This window comes from Aulonocara stuartgranti (assembly GCF_965226115.1).
Source record: "Aulonocara stuartgranti genome assembly, chromosome: 18".
In the NCBI taxonomy this organism is placed as follows: domain Eukaryota; kingdom Metazoa; phylum Chordata; class Actinopteri; order Cichliformes; family Cichlidae; genus Aulonocara; species Aulonocara stuartgranti.
In genome coordinates this window covers 14115250-14138192 of record NC_138954.1, presented here as the reverse complement: position 1 = coordinate 14138192, position 22943 = coordinate 14115250, and the positions used below count along the sequence as shown (strand labels likewise).

Genomic DNA, 22943 nt, shown 5'->3' with positions numbered 1-22943 from the left:
GCCTCGCAATCATTCCAGTGATGGAGCACAGTGTTGGCAAATCCACATCTCAGCTATTCAAGTGCATGTAACCTGTCACACACTGTGAACAGCTGAAGAGGACCCTCATTTATTCTAGCTCATTATTAATTGGGCATTGAAATTACCAGCCACTACCACACATAAATTTCCTCCAGCACCCCTGAAGGGGTGAAATTAAATCTTGAGGCTGTAGAGAACCCACAGCAACAGTAAAGGACAGCATCAAATGTACAACCAGACGGATAGCACAAGAGGGAGAAAAACTGATTATTTCTACAGCCATTGGTTGTAAATTAATATTGATGATTTGGTTTCAAGTTGCAGAGCACTTGTGAGATTGATGATGGTCAAATGAAAAGAACCTGTTGTCATTGTGTGTAACCCAGTTCCTGAAAGGTCGTTAGGAGGGAGAAAAGTTAACTTTTACCTAGATACAAACCTTATTATGATAATAACTGTACATAAGTTATAGTATTAAATACACTGCAGGGGCTGTAATTTTGGCTGCAAGTATAGTGAATGAATTTATGTACGGCACAGACAAACCGAAAGTATCCCACCAGCTGTGTGAGTGCACCGCCGCTGTGCGGCTCCCTGTCCCATCAACTTCAGCTCTCTGCTGGCAGCCACCACCAGTCGGTCACGGTGGTCCAGACACGTCAGAAGGCTTCTGAGGAGTTTCACGGGTACAGATATGGGGACTGAGTGAAGAAACCATAACGTCCTTCATCGGCAGCATCCCGCAACCAGAAGGTAAGGGTTTAGTGATAAAATTATTTCGAGCCCTGTCAAAGCGGTTCGCAGCTGCTTTTAACATCTTATTATCTGAATCTGCCTTCGGCTAACCATAGCTAGCACCTAACCTTGCTAACAGTTTTAAGCTGCTGTGGATTCATTTAATTAAAACACCAAAAAGACCGGACTGTGAATGTATTTATCACATAATGCAGAAATATATTGACTTTCCATTTGAAAGCGGTGACCTAGTGAGTGACTCGTGTTTCACCGTTTGCTGTTACGGTAACGTAAACCCAGCGATAACACGGTGGCTAGCTGAGGGTTAACAAGCTGGCAAGCAGCTAGCTGACAGAGCTCCGTCTCCATTCATTTTTTCCTCCCATGTACTATTTTCACCCACTGTTTATAGCTTGGATTTGTACCAGTTAAAGCACGGTTGTACAAAACAACTAAGATTTATGGTTTCGCTTTTCATTTATTTCCGCAATGACATCGAAGTATGTATGTACTCGGGACGTATGTCAAGCCATACACCAGCTTTAATCTTCAAAATTAGCATTTTTATAGCTATAACAGCTCAGGCTGAGATTAAAACGGAATGACTCAACTGACTAACGTTGGAGCAAGCTTGTGTATCGCATAAACTCATGTTTTGTATTTAGCGTTGGCTTGTAAGCTGACTCCTCACATAAGAAAACACCTGCTTGTGGGTGGCCTTTGAAAACACTAGTAACCAGAATCTTGGTACCAATCAACTTAGAGACAACACTTTTCTCCCCCAACGTTTTAATTTAAATGTGTAATATTAGAAAAACCCATACCAATACTCTTATTTAGTCATTCTGAGTTACAGGTAATATTAGAAATTCAAGATACAATCTGACATAAATCTTGCAAATAACCTTATTTTCATAAATGTTCGGTTACTGAAACTATTTGAAGGGCAAAATCTTAGTTACATTAATGGTCAATTTGGGGTTATAGTTTGTAGCTTTTAAATTAAAACAGTCTAAACATTAGAATCAGGTTTTAGAAGTATTTTTCTTTTAATGCAGATGCTTAGTTTAGTTTTGGCCACAACTCAGATTCTTTATTGATTCCATTATTAACTCCTGTTCAATTTTCTTCAGGGTGGAAAAGTATGTTTGCATTCATTTACAATCTCAACACTGTTTCAGATCAGAGTCTGGACACACTGTAGAAACAAAAGACATATAAAGTATTTCATGTGACTCAGGTATGCAGTTACTCCACTGTTGCACACTGCCACACTGTAGTGTGACTTCACTACTTTGCAATGAAAAATAAGCTCAGATGCTTCTGCTTCCAGTAGATTGGATAATTTCTAACTAGTTCTCAGTTCCCTTATATGTAACACAATACAAGTTTACCGGACCATAGACTATAAATGCAAAATAACTTTGAATGAACATGTTTCTGTGTGTGTTGGTTATCGTCTACACTTAAGAGAAGAAAACATTTTGAAAGCGTTCAATCTTCCGGATAGAATTAGTGTTGGTACTTTGACCACTTGTGCTTTGTGTATTGTCAAATTCACAGGGATTTTGCAATTCACTGGAAAATAATGAACTACACTTTGATTGTGACCAAAAAAATCTCCTTTTCTCGTGTAAAAGTGCAGCTTGGCACTCTGTGGGGTTTGGTTTATGTTGCACATAATGAGCAGGCTGGTTTTGTGTAACTTAATACTTGAAAGTGTGTAACATGAACTTTGTGTGGTCTAGCAGAACTGATTCCTTTTGTTACCCAGTCAAAGCAAATGTTGACTAGATCATTCCAGATGAAAGCCATAATTGTGGAGTAGACCATAATACAACATGTCTGTGCTTGTAATTCTTAATTGCTCGAGTTTGTAATTTAAAGATTTCTTATTTGTTAAATGGCACATATAATTTTTCTCCATGTTTTATCACTAAGAGAAAGTACTCATTTATTTTCCGAATGGCTGTTGTTAAATTCTTGAACACAGAACAGATCCTAGCACAGGGGGAGGAAGAGCCCACAGCCCTCAACTCAGTGGGCCTGTGTTTTCTTTGGTCATGTTTACAAAAAGCTTAGCAGATGGGACAGTGGGGCTGAGACCTCTTTGGAAGAGCCTCATGCTTTATGCTCATTTTAGGAGCGAATGCTGGAAGCCAAACTAGAGAGAACCTCCTGATGATAAAAACGTGTTCATCATGGCTTGAACTATAGTCTCATCAGTGTACCGCTCTATCGGATTTATTACTTATTTATTTGTTTTAGTGTGCAAAGATTATGATATTGGTGCTGTTTAAAAAAATTCCATCTGTTTTCTGAGCTCATGTGACAACTGGCAACAAAGAAATCAACATATTGAAGTCCAGTGTACTTATTGTCCTACTTTCGATGAGCCATCTACAATAACAAACACCTGCAGCAATGAACCTGACAGGTATACGTGACTGACTGTAAAAGAACATCTTGCTGGGGATTGCTGTTTGGTTTTGCCTACTCTTATCAGGGGAAAACATTGCATAGCTGTTCACAGAAATTAGCATTCTCTTATCAGCTATAAACCACAAGTCCAAAGAAGCCGTCCCATTGGCTAAACCCTTACTGCCATGTCAGCTGACTGGACAAGCATATGTTCATATTCTGCAGAGAATAAAAGAAAAATGACAATCTTTATTACTATTACACAACCGCAGCTGGCTTCAGGTAGTGTATCTGTATTTACTCCTGGGAGGGTCATTGCAAGGTGATTAGGTGGACCTTATTTGAGATTTGATTCAGGATGACAGGGGGATATTATCACCATAATCTGAGAGAGGAAAACATTGGTGCTAGTCTAGTCCTGAGGTGAATAAGGCTGGAGCTGACGCTCTGTTAATGGTGATGAAGAGACCGAGATCTTGGGGGAACAGGGAGCTCCTGGGAAGCAACACAGAAGACAACACAGACAACAGTGAACAGGATGAGCCATCCTCTCAGAGGTCATCTTGGTTCCTGGTGAGTCAGTACTGGCAGGTTTTCTGGTTAGTCACAGCTTGGGCCTGAAACTAGAGGGCCAAATAGGCAGTTAGTCATCTTCTATTGTTTGGTTTTGTCAGGTTGCTTGGTTTGTTGGCTTGTTACTGTAACTAAGCCTAATAGTTTCACACATGATTGCCTTGATTTGTAATTTGACGTTAAAAGAAGTGGGCAGTGAGGGGGACAAATATAGCATTGTGATCCAGTCAAAATAGTACAGATTGGCTCATGAGTCTTTCATCACCTGTGCTAATTATGTGTCATCTAAAATACCGAGCCGTCCTGTTTAATTTCTGACTGTAGTCTACTTTTGCATTGCCCTACTTCTGGGCTGACCCTGAAAGAAGGAAAAATAAATGTGTAGAAGCAGGTTGAAGCATTTGCCGCACATTTTCCAAATGATCCCGTGATAATTTGCTCAGTGTTAATCCTACATCAGTCCAATAGACACGGTGTACGTGTACTCTGACTTTCTGACACCGAAATAAAAGTGAAAGTTAAATATCTACAGTACTGTAAATCTCTTTAAAGTGTTATTTTGGTAAAAGTTCTTAGTTTCTAGAGATGGAGAAAGTAGATAAAGACACAAAAATCGGCATACCACATTTGTACCTTTAACCTGTAATATGAAAGATGGTGCTGGAGCTAAAGTGTATTGTATTTTTAAGTGTCATACACAAAAATATAGGTTCACTGGTCCTTCATATTATAAACACATACCTAACGCTTCAGTCATACAATCTGTACTGAAAATATGTCAGGTGTGTAAACCCTGGTTGTTACTATATTTATGCGATTATCCCAACAGAGTGTAGTTGACCTGTTTTTCACATTGTCACTGTGTACAAATTTGGGGTGAAGTTCGAGGAAACGCGAATGCGGAGCTTCTTGTTTCTTGGATTCCTGCTGGTATCAAATGATCTGAACTTTCTACTGCTCTTTGAACTTTGTGGTGGCTGTGATAGCTGCTAAAGTGTCCTGTTTGCCTGTCTGATTATGGTTTAAAGTGAATACGCTGTGCATATACTCTCTACTCATCATCCTACTCCGAATGAATATACCACAGTTGTTTGCCATATTCCATGATGCCACCCTTGCACAAATGTCCCTATTCTCTACCCCCTTACCCCCCTCCACACCCTCCATCACTGCTCTCATGACTAGATTCAGAACAAAAGGTTAGTGTAAGACAGAACATGTCAGGTTATGTAAACCCAATGAAGTCAGTGAGGCAATGTGTTTACAGGCCCCAGTAAACTAGACCCTGACCCAGGCAAACCAAAGTCATGTTTAAGTTAATCGTTACACACACTCTGTGTCGCAGAGGACAATCGAGGACAAATAATCTAGTTCAGTAAAGAGGCCATAGTGCACCAAGGAAAGTTTTTGTAATTATGCAACGATAGCCCTGCCCTGTGTACTTTTTCTTTGGTCAAGTAAACTGAGCACTTTGCTTGTTAAGGAATTTACAGTCCTGCAAATTGCTTATTCCAGATGATTAAAAGCATTATGACAAAATGTACAGCATTAATCCTGCTCATATTAAAGCCACAGAAATGTGGTTTTAGTTTTTTATTTGATTTTGACAGTAGTGTTTAATGGATGTAAACAGGAAGTCAACTGCTTCCATAGCAGCCTTCCTCTGTCTAATGTTGTTCACGTGGGACAATGGCCAGTTATAGGACAACAGTATAACTCTAGCAGTCTGTATGGAGGTCAGGAGATAAACAGACACCACAGGGTAAGCAGGAAGGGAGGGAGCTTTCAAGTGGAATATTTGTAGATTTCATAAGTGGTTGTGTCTTCTGGACTCTTGCTGAATAACAATGCCTTTAGCTTGTCTTTCCATTTACTCTGTTAATATTAGTTTTTTTTGTTTTTGTTTTTCTCTGTACAGGCGGACACCATGAACTACGTTGGCCAGCTAGCAGGTCAGGTTCTGGTGACTGTCAAAGAACTGTATAAGGGCATTAACCAGGCCACATTGTCAGGCTGCATCGATGTTGTGGTTGTCCGTCAGAGAGATGGCACCTACCAGTGCTCGCCATTCCATGTGCGCTTTGGTAAGCTGGGCGTGCTGCGCTCCAAAGAGAAAGTGGTGAGTTTTTTTGTTTTGTTTTTTCTTTCACTGATGTGTCAAAGCATTAAGCTTACATCGATTCATATACAAAGCTCATATATTTATATAGATAGATTCATATAAAGACGTGTCAAACATCAAATATCAAAAATTGGTCTGAAAGCATGTTTCTATATCACCAAGTTTTTGTGTTTTGTTTCCCCACAACACGCCCAAATCACTTGACTGAACTGTTGGTGGTTGAGTTGCATTGTGGGTAATATATGTACCAAGTTTTAACATTGGATTAACATTGGATATTAAAAATGTTCTCTGCTCCTGATTATAATATTCATTTTTTCAAACTGATCAATGAGGTTTTGCTAATGTGGAAGTTCAATGCAAAGGCTTAAAAAATGTAACTATATTTAATTCAATTAAAAGTGCGGATGAAAAGATGCCAACCTATTTAATCGATGGAATGCGTTTCATATCAATTCCATCATGCGCAAAATGGCGTTAAGGACATCTCCCCCAGGACACAGTCATAATGTCCTCCCCTGAACAAAGCTCCTCCACACTGGGATCAAAAAAAGCATATGACTCTCCAATCCCAGTGTGGGTAATTAACAAATACTGAGCATCGAAATCACAGGCTATGAATCATTCAGGGAAATCTTTTATGTTTGCTCAACATAGACGGGATGCTCTGGGCTGTTCTCCCTCATTGATGGTATTTGTTACTATATCATCTTGCCTGGGAGACCCGATCCAATTAATCATGGATGATGAGCACTTGAGTCCACTTCTCACTTTTTGTAGCACCTCTACATTGGCCTTATAGCAGGGAGAGTAGGTTGAGTGTATTAGTGTATTGTAGTAGGGAGATGTAGATGCAAATGCTATGGCTCACTGTTATGTCTATGTTATTGAGGTTTTTTCAGTTTATAGGGTTATATTAAGTTTAAAAAAATGTTGGTATTCAGCAAGAAATTGGTAATGGATGGAATATATGATGTATTTATTTTAAGTGTTTGTTCCATAACACAAGTAAGAATGGTGAACTTGTCTTACCATCTATTTTTAGTAGGACTGGTATTGAGTATTACGAATAATCAGATTATAAAAAAAGTCTCAATACAAATTCTTTGCTTCGATGATTGTAGCGCCATTGTTACCATGGAAACGCAAACCCGAGCGATCCACCCACATTTACGACTGAAAACATTTGTGTAATACAAAAGTATTTATGAGCAGCGTGTGAATAAAAAAAGTTTAAGGAAGTTAAGCCGGTATACACTGATAACACAACACTAGTGATGATGAAGCTGGGATAGTTAAACTAGGAGTCTTTTTACACACGGCAAAGAGCAAAGAGGCGGAGCTATTAACGAGACGTGAGCTCTGTTGAGAAAAAGAAAATCATAAACAGCAGTGATATTCCTGAGATCAACATTAATGCCTTTCCTGGGGAAAAAACTAGAGGGGGGGGGGGTCATTGACAAAGCATCTGATCAACAAACTCTTGATGTGAAGAAAAGCAAACTTTGTAGCAACTCCATCGACCGTCGTTTGTTTCACGCAATGAAAAATCTGCAGTAGGTTTCCAGAAGTAAGGCTACATTAAAAAAATGCAGAGGAACTGTTAACGTAGTCTGATTCCAGAATAGTTCAATTATATATCTTGCTGAAGACTAAGGGCTTCCATGTTTTACATGATCGCTTCCATGTTTTTACATGGAAGCGAACAGGAGAGAGTATAAAGGGGGGGCATGGTGTGTACTACACCACGTTTACTTCAAGATTTTTATAACATTTATTCACAAGTGAATACATATAAAATAGTGTCTCAATGAATTGTAGTAATATTTAAAAACGGTGAATCATCTTTAATATCATTAATGTCTGCACCATCACCATCATCTTATTTTCAGCAACACAAAAACTTTGCATCAACACACTGGTCAAACTTCAGAATGCTGATATACTCGCTTCTCTTCATTACAGCCACCACATTCTCCTTTAAAGGCTTGCAGACACAAACTTACTCATTAACTTGCAGACTCAAAACACGCAGAAACATGTACAAAAACTCATAAAGCATTCCAAGAAGACAGACTAAAGATATATATATTTTTTAAATCCTTAGTTTTATGCCTCTTATTTGAGTATTTAAATTTTTTTGCATTTAAGAAAATGTATTATTTGAAAAACCAAAAACAAATCCTTTGTATTTAGGTGTCATATTAAATTTTGTTTTTGTTTTTTTTGACAAGTGAAGCAGATGGCAGATGAAACAAAAACAAACAAACAAACTGGAAACCAATTAGATTTTTTTCTCTTATTTATTTTTCACTTTTGAATATATCTCGATAATAAGACAAAGGTATTTCTAATCAGTTACTCGATGGAATAATTGATAGATGACTCGATTACTAAAATAATCGATAGCTGCAGCTGTACTTCTTAGTATGGTTATGTTGTGCACTAGCTTAGAGAGCTTATTTACTTGCTGGTGAACCGGAGTGGATAATGATTTGCGGGGGGAACTGACACTGTCTCACCACCTACCCAGAATCCCGATGGGCTTAAAGGGGAGGAATGAATGAGTGGTTTCTATGGCAACAGCAGCTTTACAACTTCTATGTGTGGGAGAGGGAGGAAACGTGAAGGAGGCCTGAACAGGGGCTGTTGTGTAACAAACAGTTATGTCTGTCCCTGAGATCAGTTATTAGCTCCTTGTGCTTTTGCGATAAATGCAATAAATTGTGTGGTATTTGGTACTGACATGCAGATATTTTAGAGAATTATGAGTGGGAATTCAGCTATAACTGTTTGCCAAATACTAATTAAAATTTGGCTGCTGATAGTGTGTCTGTTCCCGTACATCAGTCACTTTGGTTGGCAACCAGAAAAGTTTTTCAAGTACTATGTGGTTTCTAAAAACATTAGAGATGTTAATTAAGTGCACTTACACATATTATTTTCCTGTTCTTCTAATCTGAAAAGTGAACGTCAAGAGTGAAATAGACTTGTGTTTAACAAAGCAAAAAAAACCAAACCCCAAAACATCTTAATATCCTGCCTTAATTCAAGCATTTGTAAGTGGCCGTGCCTCGCAATCATTCCAGTGATGGAGCACAGTGTTGGCAAATCCACATCTCAGCTATTCAAGTGCATGTAACCTGTCACACACTGTGAACAGCTGAAGAGGACCCTCCTTTATTCTAGCTCATTATTAATTGGGCATTGAAATTACCAGCCACTACCACACATAAATTTCCTCCAGCACCCCTGAAGGGGTGAAATTAAATCTTGAGGCTGTAGAGAACCCACAGCAACAGTAAAGGACAGCATCAAATGTACAACCAGACGGATAGCACAAGAGGGAGAAAAACTGATTATTTCTACAGCCATTGGTTGTAAATTAATATTGATGATTTGGTTTCAAGTTGCAGAGCACTTGTGAGTCAGAGTCTGTCTCCTCCTGTAGTCTCTGCCAGACGTGACCTGTTTTTTCTTTTTTGTTTTGTTTTTTGTTTTCGGTGTCAAATTTCTGAATGGCCCCCTGGTCCACTGGGGTTTATCTGGCAAACATGAATGGCCTTGTTCTGTTGGCAGGCTCCACAGAAAGCAAGCCCAGAAGACCCATACGCTTATTAGGTTTTTTAAAGGCTCTGGAGGAAGATGGGTCTCTGAGTGCATACAGACCATGTATGTGATCTTGCAAAATAATGGAAGTATAATAAAACAACCAGTGTGATGGGTTTTTTTAAAATTTTTTTTAAAAGTCAACTAAAAAGGGTAATGTAAGATTTTTATCGGTTGATACACAGGGTGATTGACGTCAATGAATAACTGTTTTCAGTGTCAGTGTCCTATTTTATTTTCTGTTCTGTACTATTGCATTGGCAGTTTTTACATTTGAACAGCAGTGCCAATACAGCCCTCTTCAAAAATTGCATACTTAACATTGCTGGCTTCTTCAGTCTGTTAAAGTGTTGGCATTTAGACACCGGTCACTTTATGTTAATGTTTATCACATAATCTTCATGAAGACTGTAACAGAGAGAGCGAGTTAATCAATCTGTGGGCATATTCAAAAGCCACACTGAGATAGTGAGATGACAATGTCAAAAGCACGAGAGAGTGTCTTAAGTCAGTAAGCCATGGTCCTGTACATGTCTGTCAGTTAATGTGCCTTCATGCTGTTGAAGCTTTTGCCATGTTAAAAGTAAAGCACAATTGTTACTCGTGACTTTTATAGGAAAGTGAGCAGGAAGCTCATTCAGATAAAAGTGACAAATTGTTCAGAAGATGTCAGACTAATAAGAGAGGAGCACATGTTCGAAAGGGAATTATGTGTCTTCTTTCCAGATCGACATCGAAGTGAATGGAGAGCCTGTAGACCTGCATATGAAGCTTGGTGACAATGGAGAGGCCTTTTTTGTGCAGGAAGCTGAGCAACAAAATGTAAGCCATAAGCATAATTAAAATAAATAAATAAAGTAACAAAACTGCTAAAGGCTAATGACACAGTTTCATTGAGACATTTTTCCAGATATATAATTTGTTCATTCTCCTTTTTGTGCAGTCTTGTTTTGAGTTTTAATGTAGCAAAGTCATGAAATATTTCATGTTGAAAAAAAGAAATGAAACTTCAGACATGTTTTCAAAACATCTTTCACTTTGCTTTCGTTGACCCAACACAACAACAGTCTTGCCTTTGCTTAACAGCATTCTTGAAGTAGAAATGTAGGGCAGTGTTTGTAGGAAGAAGTGATTACTCCACCATATTGCATAGTTAACCTTTGCTCAGGCTGCTATTGTGACATCTCAGCAGTGACTTCTACCTTATTCTGCAGGACCTGAGTCAATATTGTGTTTCAAACTACGATTATCCTTGTTTAAACATATCTTAATCCTCATGTCCTGCTTTCCTATTTCAGCAGATTGTTCCTGCCCATTTGGCCACCTCCCCAATCCCCACCGAGAGTCACCTGTTCTGGATCTCAGAGGTGGAGCACAGGGCACCAAAAGATCTGGAAGATGACCCCGCCGACCCAGAGGACCCTCCTGAACCTCCTGCTCCAAGCACTGTGGCCACAAAAAAGAAGAAAAGACGGAGAAAGAAGCACAAAGGAGACCCCCGTAGAGAGGAACTGACCCCGCCGTCAGTCACTACTGGTAATGCTGTTGCTGCTAATGCACCCGCTGCTACCACTGCTGCTATGTCTAGTACTGGGCAAAATGAGGAGATCTTTGAAATGGATCTCAGCTCTGACGAGGAAACTACAGTTCATGTATCAAGGTATGTTTATTCAACGCTTCTAGCCAGATTTGTGTGAAGAGATCAGTTAATTATTATGCTTCTTCTGCACTCTGAATTTAGATCACCTTCAGTGACTACAGTGCGTGACATTGACCCTAAATTACCCGCAGCCAGACACAGCCTTGATGGTTATCCAATGTCTGATGGGGACTGGCCAGCTGGTGATGGGTATGTGCTGACATGAACCGAAAGTCGTTAGCAAAGATAGCACAGACGTGTAAGTAGCACCTGTTTTACTAATACTTGGCATTTCTTTTTACACCCCTGCAGCCATAGCTTGTCTCAGGCCTTTACCCCAAAGAGTGACTCAGAACTGGTGATGAGGCCTTCAGAGAGTTTGCTCAGAGCTGAGTCTCACATGCAGTGGACATGGGGAGAATTTCCAGAAACCACAAGGGTGAGCACTTCTTCCCAGTGGAGTTCAAACCATTGCCAGTTGACTCATCATCACAATAACATTACGTCCAATTTTTTTAGGTCACCAAGAAGGAGAAATCAGAACCACTGAAAAAAGTGACCATCACCCCATCAGAAAGCACCCATTTCCGTGTCATCCTCAGCTCGGAGGCCATGGAGAATGAGACCGAGGTTGAAAAAGGCGATGCCACCTCCTCTTCAGTGTGTAACATTGTCAAGCCCGAGCCACGCACCCCCGTCACCACTGTAACACCTGTGATTCCAATATCGTCTGTTAGCACCATATCATCTGTTAGTCCGGAAGCCCCTACAGAACCCCTTGATATCCTGCAATCAAGCATAGCAACCTCCACCTCTTCCAGTAACCAGCAGACAGATTCACCATCAAAGAAGAAAGGTATGTTAGGTGGCTGCAGATTGGTGCTTTTTTAAGGCTTGTCTTGGTTATGAGTTTGTAATTTGTAAATATATTGTATGTAGGTGTTCCGAAGAGGAGCCAGCATCAGGGTCCTGAGGATATCTACTTAGATGACTTGAATGTACTTGAACCTGATGTTGCTGCACGATATTTTCCTAAGAGGTATGATGGTTAAAGATCTGCCTAATTACTTAACCTTTGTAATTATAAAATAAAAGCCAAAGCGATTTCTCCTCTGAAGTGTCACTGACAGCCTGAAAGACCAGTATCATGACATGTTGTAACCCTTTTCTTCTCCTTCTCTTTTCTCCAGTGAGACTGAGGCAGCTGCTAAGCACTGGATTGACTCTGAGATGCACTCTGGTTCACAGTCCCCACAGTCGGTGGGTAGTGCTGCAGCTGACAGCGGGACAGAGTGTCTCTCTGACTCAACTAGTGACCTCCCTGATGTTACTCTTTCTCTGTGTGGAGGCCTGACAGAAAATGCTGAAATATCCAAAGGTACACGAGCATGACACTCACAACAAAATGTATCATAAAGTGAACATTTTTGTCTTAAGCCAGTAAACATTCAGCTAACTTTGTTGCACCTTCTGGATTAGCCACATAAAGTGTCCAGCTACTGTTAGAGGAAGCTGTTCTCAGATACATATTTGTTCAGATGTGTAAATGTCGTACCCAGAAGTACTTTCCCTCTCATCAAATTAACATGTACTTTAACTCTTCAGGAAATGTGTCTTCATCTCTGAATATGATGTCATAACCTTGTTAAACAGCAGAAAAAACGTTGGTCATCCGAGTCAACATGCTTCTATCTTATGCTATTTTTATGCACATTTTTTTTTTTTTTTTTTTTTTTTTAAATATGAGAGTCCTGCCATTTCTCTCATTCATTTTAAAGATAACAACATAATTCTTTAAGGGGAAAGAAGAACAAAAAAGCAAGAACATGCTCATTTCCTCTGGACTAATATCATAACAGGATGTCCATATTTGGTTAAATGTTGTTGTTAATTTGCCCTGCATTTATTGCATTACAAACGATGATCACAGACTACTTCCGCAGTCATTACAAACTGTTAGAGGTCTCTAGGTTATATTAATCCTTTGGGATTTAGGCTTTAGAAGCTCTCTGGGGTTATCAGAAGAAAAAGTTTCCTGACCTTTATGTCTACTAAGATGTTATTTCTCACCACCACTGACCTTTTCATCAGCTGTCTTTAATTAGTCTTCTTCTCCCCTGTTCATTTCCAGAAAGGTTTATGGAGCATATCATTACCTATCATGAATTTGCTGAAAATCCAGCAATTATAGACAACCCCAACCTGGTAGTAAGGATAGGAAATAGGTATGTAACTGTTTTTACTTCACATTGGAAATGCACTAGAGAAACATTTCAAACGTATGGTCAGGATTACACATTGGTAATTGTCTTTGTCTTCAGATATTATAACTGGACCCTAGCTGCACCTTTGATTCTAAGCCTTCAAGCATTTCAGAAGAATTTACCAAAGGTAACGTGTGTTTAATTCTTTACTCTTTGTATTGTTCATTCACTCATTGTCAGCTGGCAGCTATCTCATCATTAAATGTATTTGTTTTCCTTTTTATGGCAGGCTACAGAGGAGGCCTGGGTGAAGGAGAAAATGCCAAAGAAGTCAGGCCGCTGGTGGTTCTGGCGTAAGAGGGCGGATAGCACAATCAAGCAGGTGTGCATGTTGTTAGTACAAGTGAACAAAACAAAATTTGAGGTGGTATCTGCAGTTAGTTTCTGTTCCCTCTTCATGGGCAGTGTCCTGTTTTCATATAGATATTTTTTAAACTTGGCTAATTGGGAATTTTATTTTTCTGCCTACTTCGTCCAGTCGGAGACTAAGCTCGAAACTAAGGAGGAACCACATTCGGGAGAGGAAGGACCCTCCACATCTCAGGAGAAGCTGGCCTTAACGTATGTGATACCAGAAAATCAAAAACTATATTATTATTATACATAGGGAGGAGCTTATATTTTGGTTTAATGAGGAAGAATATTAATAATGTAACTAAGATAACATTGAATTTATTTATACATCTAAGGATCTTCAGGTCGAATCTTTCTGAAACATGTTTTTCCACTTGTCTGTGATAATTGACTACCATATCTGTGGTTACTGCACTGTAGGCCTAAAGCAAGAGACTCATCCAGTGATGAAGAGTCCAAGGAGGTGAGCGCAGCATCCTGTCAAGAGAGACTGCAGCCAGTGGATGGTCAGCACCATCCCAGCCCACACACATACAGAAAGTCACTACGGCTTTCCTCTGATCAGATTGTAAGTTCATTTTACACCTTTTCCTTTCTCACATTGACAAAGCTTTCTCTGGATTTGTTATAAATGTCATAAAATATTATTTAATTTCAAATATAAAAGTGTCTGATTGTCAGAAGATCAGCTTATTTTTTTGCTGAGTTCTTAATGAGATTTGTGTCTCAAGTGTTTTTATTTGGCTGTTTTGTGCTCCCTCTGCTGGCTAACTATGAACTGCAACTAGTGTTTGCTCCATTTGTAGTCTGTAGGGGGCTCTAAAGATCTGTAGATGGTCATTGTACTGTGGCAAGAAAATGATGCCAGAGAGTAATGCGTGTGCTGTTGAAAAAAAAAAAATATATATATATCTCATTTTTTTGTTTGTTTTTCCAGGCTAGTCTGAAACTCAAGCAGGGGCCAAATGATGTGACATTTAGCATCACCACTCAATACCAAGGCACATGCCGCTGTGAGGGTACAATCTACCTGTGGAACTGGGACGACAAAGTCATTATCTCTGACATTGATGGCACCATCACAAAGTATGGCCTTCCAGTCACTCAGAAAATCATATTACAGAACACAGTTGTAATAGCAAGCTAGCTGCTATGTTAATTATGGACAGTAATAGACAGGGCAGTAAATCAGTCAGTTATTGTAGCATCCAATTACATTTTCCTGTACATATACAGTAATAAGAAAACCTTATTAGAAGGAATTTCCCTTGGGTGCTCTACCTTAGTTGCATCCTTTAACGACAATTAAAAATAATGTGTACAAATATTGATTTTAACATATAGGTGGGAAGCAATCAGTGAAGCGACATTTAGATAGATCTTTTGTTGCATCCTGTTTCAGTTCTTGTAATAAAATGTGGATCTAATTTTATAGTTAAAACACTTAAAGCCATCTGTTGCAAACTCGCCATGGAAACCTCCATTTTTGCACTAAAACTAATTATTATGCTACCAAGATGGAATCTATAGTGCAGTGTTCAAGTGTTTCTATAAACTGCCTGCATACTTTAAATACAGCTCCTTATTTATTATCCACCAAATAAGGTGGGGAGCAGGTAAATGAACACAAGATTAAATTGTTGCATAATATTGTTCGGTTAATTTAAAAAGGAACAAAAGCTTAAAATAAGATTCCAGCTCAGAGTAGCTTCACTACCATGGACACATTTAAGTCATTCACAAATGGCATATATGAAGCCTGTAATCCAGTTCTATTTGTTTCACGCTCTGTTAATTACTTTAAAGCTAGTCATATCTCTTCTGAAACAAAACTGATGCCTGCTGCCTTCCTGACGCCCACCCTGAAGTTCATTGGTGGTCGACATCAAACGGCTCCAAATTGACTGCAGCTTATTATCTCTGTGACCCTTTAGGCCAACCCCTGACATGCTGCTTTCTTTGGCTAACAGGGTAAAGAGCACAGGGACTATAATGAGGACATTTACATTTCAGTCTGTAAGGACACACAGCCAGCTGAGGGTGAGACTGTTTCTCCCCACTCATTAGTGGAGAACAGCCCATAATGTTCTATATTTATGATAAAACGGTGTTATCGTGCTTTATGTGACCTCTTTTGAACAGTCAGTACTCTGCTTTCTCTTTCTCTACTTGATGTGGCTGTTTGATTTGTTTCTATCTTATAGTCAGTGATATTGATATTTTTGTATGTGTTTAAATGTTTTAGGTCAGATGTATTTGGACAGATACTTCCACAGTTGGGGAAGGACTGGACCCACCAGGGGATTGCCAAGCTCTACCACTCTGTAGCTGAGTAAGTGCACAGCAACACTGATTAATTATGGAAGACGCATGAATGGTTGGTCAGTGGTTAGGACTGTCTGGGGTTGATTCCCAGTCGGCTCTTTGTGGAGTTGATATTTCCTCCCAGTGTTTGCGTGGGGAGCTCTGAGGTGGATGACTCAGTAAGTTTAACTGTAGTTTAGGCAGAATTATTGCAGAAAGTAAAAACACCATTAAACCAGCCCTTTCGTTTTCTGGTTTTATTTTTATACTTAAATCTGAAAAAATAGAAAATGTATTGCATGAATGAAGTCAGCTGTAGTGAGTCTGGGTATTGGTTTTGGTAGTAAATAAAAAGTTTCCTCTGCAAGATTTTCTTTTTTTTTTTTAAATTGAATTGTTGTGACTTCTCCACATTATGAGCGCAATCAAAATAACTCATCCAATTTAAGTGCTAATCTTAGTAGTTGCCATTAAGGTCATGATAATGAACAATTATTAATGAGCACTGCTCTTCCCATTCGCAGAAATGGCTACAAGTTCTTGTACTGCTCAGCCCGGGCAATCGGCATGGCGGACATGACAAGAGGTTACTTACAGTGGGTCAATGATGGAGGCACCATCCTACCCCGAGGACCTCTCATGCTCTCTCCCAGCAGCCTCTTCTCTGCTTTCCACAGGTAATATAAGCTCTAAATGGTTACCAGTCTCGGTATCATGAAGCTCATTATATACATTAAATGATTTAATTTAAATCCTCCTTATCCCCAGATATTAATGTTGTTTTCAAACCACCCCATATTTTTCACCCTTAAATCTTTTTTTTTCTCTACAAAGTTAGTTTCACTTTAAAAACCCTATTCTCAGTCTCAAAATCGTCCCCACTCTCCCGAGCCTCGTTCTTTATAATAAGTCTTTCATATGCCATGGTTATTAAGTCTACAGCAAACTCAAGTTCATGAATTCCTATCTAAAAGGCATTAACTGTGTTGGTATTAGTGCCGTCACTTCTCTAAAGTACGCTCATGGCCAGCATTTTCTCTGTTTTGGATTATTCTATTCTCTTTATTTCCCCGTTGCTGTCACAGTCTCATTTGCATTTTTAGAGACATGATTTGTGTGAATGATTCTTTTGTTGAAGTGGTGAGGAGATCCAGAAGGAGGCTGCTAGCTTTCTATATTTTTTTGATAATGTGGGATCATTTGAGACATCTTGCAGCAGAACGTCTATTTTTGACTCATTTTTCTAAATTTAAATATATTTGACAAAATAAATATTTAAGGTTCAGTTTTAGAGGAGTTTCACAAATTATTGAAATTATTTCCTTCCTGGTTGTAAAGGTAAAATATATTTCAGAGTCTACTAATAAACAAGACTACAACAAAAATACAATTGCTGACACATCTTAATATTTTAATTATTGTAGAAGAGCATCATCAGAATGACCTATTAGATCCACCTACTGTCTCCCACACATGTTCATCTGTCAGCCTCCTCTAGCTAACTCATGATACAGTAACCTTCATGTTAAAGTTTGAGTATGTAAGATGTGCTGCTAAGCAACCAGGCATGCTGCAATTGTTGTTTTACATTTTTTGGGGGGGGAAATCAATCAATAATTTAATCCCACACACCCCAAAATTCACTGTATGATGAATAAAATGACTTTAGAAAAAGTTCCAAACTAACTGATGTGATTTTATTTTAACAGTTACATGATTTTAAAATGACCCCTTTCGGTATTTCTCCCATCAAACATGTTTCCCAGCAACACTGGTTTCAGTGAATTATGACTGTGTTAATATAATGTTAATTAAACAATTAAATACTCTTGTGATACTTGCTTGTTATGCCTTGTATGTCAGATATTATCCAAATGTTAATACAGCTAAAGCAAGTATCCTTTTCTCACTTTCACAGAACAAGTAAAACTTTCCTGTGTTGTTAATGGTTCCCTTGAAAATGTTGATTTCTTTTATTCAGTGTGTTAATCACGTAGCAGGGTTTTTGTGTGACCTTGAAACCTGTTCAGAATGGCTAGTGTCTCAGCATAGCAACCTGCAGCATTGCTGATAGTTGTGTGGTGCAAACACTTGTAGATATTTGCATTATTTATGTGTCCCTCTTGTTTTAATTTGCTTAAATTAGAAACACCCCTACCATCTGTGTATTTGTTTTGAGTCATAATTTTAAACAGAAATTGCTGAAATGCATTTGGATTTAGGCCGTGCTATTACACGATTTGTAAAGAGGACAAAAGTCATATATAAACAAATTCTTATCTAAAAACAGTCGGAGAAACGGGTTTGAGATAAACGAAATATGTTTGATCAAATTACCTCTAACTCAAACTGGACACACGGGAAGGATGTGTATGCCCTCTAATAAAACTGTCTGTTTGCTTCAGAGAGGTCATCGAGAAGAAACCAGAGATCTTCAAGATTGAATGCCTTACAGACATCAAGAACCTGTTCCAGCATAACAAGCAGCCATTTTATGCCGCCTTTGGGAATAGAGCTAATGTGAGTTAATGCATGTTTGAAGATGTCAGACTTCCCGACATTAGAGTGCTTGTTTTTTTGGGGGTTTTTTTGGTTTGTTTTGTTTTTTTAAAAGTGCGCTTTTCAGAGGTTGATGCAGTTGTAATTCATTGCAAGAGCAACATGACACTTTGGCAGACACTTTGAGTTAGCAGACATGAATGTGTGAAATAAGTACTGGGCTGAACCTGAGCTGAGGTCATTGTCAGAGTGTGATCGCGAGTGACTTCATCTGTGGACGAGAGCTCAAGTCGGGCACAGCATCCCGTCTTCAGCTGCATAAACACTAACAGTCACATGAAGGGTCAGCTATCAAAGCCCAGTCTGCCTCGGTCTCTCCCCTAAACAAAAAAATAAGACACAGCCACACACTCACTCTTCCTCTGGCCAACCAAAAACATTTACTCCAGAAATTTACTGCCATTACATGCATTAGGTGGAACACAAACAGGAAATCTGTGGTTAATGTTATTAACGTGGTCATTTCAGTTTATTATGTATTATGTATGAGAGGCTACTTTCCGAACATTACATAATCAAGAGTGTTCTCAGATGGCTGTTAACAGCTCTGTCAGTAATTTTTCAGCCTGTAAATGACAGGTTCATTCGCATGCTTTGTCTTAGAGGAAGCAAAATGGGGTTTATGTGTTTGTAATTAATCCCAACTCAAAATAAAAGCTTGTGCTGTGCTTATAAACGGAAACATTTAAAAAACGTAACTTAAACTTTGAAGCAGTCGTATTTTAGAGGGAAGATTGAGCCTTTAATCTTTATGTCTTCATACAGGATGTGTTTGCCTATAAGGAAGTCGGCGTTCCAGTGTGCAGAATTTTCACAGTTAACCCAAAGGGAGAGCTGATCCAGGAGCAGACCAAGGGCAACAAGTCCTCGTAAGTACATTAATGGTCTGTGTTTGTCTTTCGTAGCAAAAATCCCCAGCAGGAAGTATAGGACGTTGCTATCATTGAACGTTTTTCTGTTTTCTTTATTTTCTTGTTTTGCTTTTCCAGCCATTACTGTTTCCTTCACTCTCACATTACTGTAAAAAGAATAAAAGCCTACAGTCACAGAGTCTTTTGTACCCTGCAGCAAGCAAAACAGAAAAAATTAGAGAAAAACTAGGGAACATAGTGGTGCTTTTAGCAGCTCAAGCGACAGATATTTCCCACAGGATCTGATGGAGAACAAAACAGAAATAAAAAGAGAGCTGGCCAGAAACACACCTTAAAATTGATTCTAGTCTGCAATGTTTTCCTCAGGTGGCCTGTGTTTTTTGTTCTTTCTGTATTTAGATTGATCAATACATTTCAACGTATTTCAAATCTAAAATCCATTTTTTAAATATTTGTTTTTCTTTATTTTTTGTTCATCACTAAATACCTAGAGTGTATATATTTTTTAAGATTTATATATTGTATCCGTTCTCTTGCTCACTCTGTTTCTCTGGTTTCGTTTTTTCCCCCTTCGCAGCTATGGCAGACTGAGTGAGCTGGTGGAGCACGTGTTCCCTTTGCTGAGCAAAGAGCAGAACGAGGCCTTTGTAATGCCAGAGTACAGCTCTTTCTGTTACTGGAGACAGCCAATACCAGAAATCAATCCAGATGAACTGCTCTGAGTCGGTGTGTATTGATACCCAGCTATACATTAACATTCAAATGAACTGTGCACCTGAATGCACCTCCTAAATACATGTGAAGTGGAACCAGAACTGTTCCTGCTAATTAGACTTACACAACACACAGACACAGTAACCATGAACTCAGAAAAGTTGGTAAACTGTATTTACTTGAGAGATGAGTGGAGATTATCAGAACAGTAAATCCTGATGAGTGATAACTTAGCGTTTATTTCACAGAGACACTCCACGTATGCCTCTGTGTGAAGGCATCCTGCCCAGTGATAACTTTCTAGTCCATGTTCTTGTACAGACTTGGCAGTTGAAGATCCAGCTAGTATCTCGGTAAACTTGTAGAAAGCCATAAACGACGCAGGCAGAAGTCCCTCACGAGGAGCTAGATTCCGAGCTGAGCAGAAGTAATTTAAGAAACGCCCCGAAGAAGTGAAACGTAATGTTTTAAATGGAAAAGGCACACATTTAATTAAAACAGGACAGGCAATTAACACTGGGCAGTTGTTATGCGGCAGTCATATTTTACTGTAGGTGCTGTGTTTGCCCAGAAGCAAGTAACCAGCCTTTAATTGGAGGCTTTATTCTGTTCTAAAAATACAGTCGTGATAGAGGTTGGCAAATAACAGAATAACACAAACACAGAACCGTCCACAGCCGTTAGATTTCAGGAACTCGCCACAGTAAGTGTTCAGTTGTCCTCTCGTTCCTGACTCTTGCCTGACTGTGCAACAGATTTCATATGGCCGCTACACAGCGAGCCATGTTTGGTACTGTTAATATCCAAGGTCGTACCTCGGATATGCTTTCACCAAGTATGTGAGGATGCACAGTTTGCTGTGACTTAAAAAAATGAAGCAGCTTCATGGTGTATTGTCTTGCTGTTGTTTTAATATGTTTGTTCTGTTATGCAAGCTCTGGCAAATCACGTGTGTTTAGTTAACAATGGAGTCATTATTTATGATGATCAATGTATTTAAGTTATTGATTTCTATTGTGAGGCCTTTGCTTGTCTGAAAAGATAATTGATCACCAATGCAATATTTCAGATTAGTATTTTTGTGAGGCTGATCACAGACTAACATGCACTTAACAGTAACTGCTAGGCCTTGTACAAGCTTTCTTTGGTCACGTCTCCAGCAACAAGCCTGTATTTCTTTTATTAACAGTGAATTTTTCAACATGTAAGGCACGTAGACATTCCTGAGCAAAACCTCAGAGTCTGTAGTATTACCAGATGTGTGTAAATGTGAGAGAGGATGCTTGAGATGGAACAGTGGATATAAGCAAATTTGAGAAGAGCTTAAAATGAAGGATATTGCTTTGTGAGGTCCTCCGTAGGATGGACTTCAGGATGATGGTAGTGTGTGTGTGTACCTAATCACAGAGTGCTGCTGCTGTTGGGGTGGCAGCATCCTGCACCCTTTGCTTAGGTTCCCTCGGTGGCTTTATCCAGCACACTTTGTCAAAGTTGCACCCAGAAACTCAAGACTTACAACTCAGCACATCTCCCACCCACATGCACTTCACCGACAGTCTAAGTAGACAGTAGACCAGAGTATGCAATTACTGCAGCGTTTGAGCATAAAGAGTTTGAGTTTTACCTTCTTGACTATTCAGTTAATCTGAAATTTGTCTATTAGTGAGTTTTGAGAAGCTTAGTTTGTTTCAAGTAGCTTTTTTTGTGTGTATGTTTTTAAGGCAGAGGAAAATGATGATAATTTGGGGTAACAGGCAGCAAGGTAATATCAGAGCTACCCCTTAATGTGTGTGCTTGAGAGCGTGAGAGACAGAAAAGCCTGATTCCCGTGCCTCTGGTGACCAGAGGAGGATAAACTGTTTTTTGGAGATAAACAGGAAATACTTGACTGTACAGGAAGTGTTTAAGGCACTTCCCCGGCATTATCTATGTATGATTTTAGGAAAGGAGTTTTGGTCAGATGGATCATATCTCCAATGCAAGTGTAACTGACTGTGTATGCCAGTGTGGACTAAAAAAGCAGGAGCAGCCAAGATCATTTCATAAAAATAAGCACAATTTATGGTGACAGCTACATGCACTGCTGATTTCTTTTCTTTTTCTTTTTTTTTGTTTTGATGAATACAGTGTGCCCCGCTTTGATTTGTTTGCTTGTTCTCTGCAAAGTGGTGAAGTCAAATAGATCTATCTTAAAATCAACAAGAAATTCCATTCTTTCTATGAAAGTAAAGCATCTTGTGTGAAAGAATCACACTTCATCTTCTCTGATCCTGGGATATGTGGTAAATAAACGTTTGAATGAGTATATATGCTGACCATCACATTCTTCTTTGATGCCTTTTTGTTTTTTTCTTATAACGTGTATGAGCTGTTGTGTGACTTAAGTTTTGTTCCGTTTTTGTTTGGATGTAATGCTTGGTATTTGTGTCCGACCAGCAGAAAATGCATTAAATGTATGCTGTGTTTCATTTGAATAGAAATGTGGTTTGAAGAACAAAATCAACTGTAAGAAGAAGTAAAAAAAAAAAAAAAAAAATCAGGCCTAATGAAGCTAACATGTGGCTTATGGTCTTGTTTGTATGAAATAAAATTTCTAAATGAATGCAGTTATGTGCGTGCTGTGATTTTTCTTTTCTGCAGTCTGAGTCCAAAAGTTCAACAGTAACCAGAGGCAAGTGGAGTAACTCCTGCCCTATTGCGTACTTTGAAGTAACAGTACGCTAATGAGGGTACTGCAGGTTAAGTCCCTCATGTCA

General features: G+C 39.0%; 1 protein-coding gene across 3 annotated transcripts; it reads left to right on the top strand.

Moving 5' to 3' along the window:
• Nucleotides 1–538: 538 nt before the first annotated feature.
• On the top strand, nt 539–22787 carry lpin2 (lipin 2). Of its 3 annotated transcripts, none has more exons than XM_082514844.1 (20): nt 540–774; nt 5669–5869; nt 10208–10303; nt 10783–11141; nt 11223–11330; nt 11433–11559; nt 11640–11976; nt 12060–12159; nt 12311–12498; nt 13252–13345; nt 13442–13511; nt 13614–13706; nt 13863–13945; nt 14159–14306; nt 14676–14824; nt 15984–16070; nt 16567–16719; nt 18448–18562; nt 19367–19470; nt 20051–22787. In XM_082514844.1, the coding sequence occupies exons 2-20, from the start codon at nt 5678–5680 to the stop codon at nt 20193–20195; spliced, it is 2748 nt and encodes a 915-aa protein (XP_082370970.1). In that variant the 5' UTR covers nt 540–774; nt 5669–5677; the 3' UTR covers nt 20196–22787. The 3 variants fall into 3 exon arrangements, with proteins under 3 accessions (XP_082370971.1, XP_082370970.1, XP_082370969.1); XM_082514843.1 differs by having other exon boundaries at nt 541–774; nt 10780–11141; XM_082514845.1 differs by lacking the exons at nt 18448–18562; nt 19367–19470; nt 20051–22787 and adding an exon at nt 15673–15778 and having other exon boundaries at nt 539–774; nt 10780–11141; nt 16567–16676.
• Nucleotides 22788–22943: the final 156 nt, after the last annotated feature.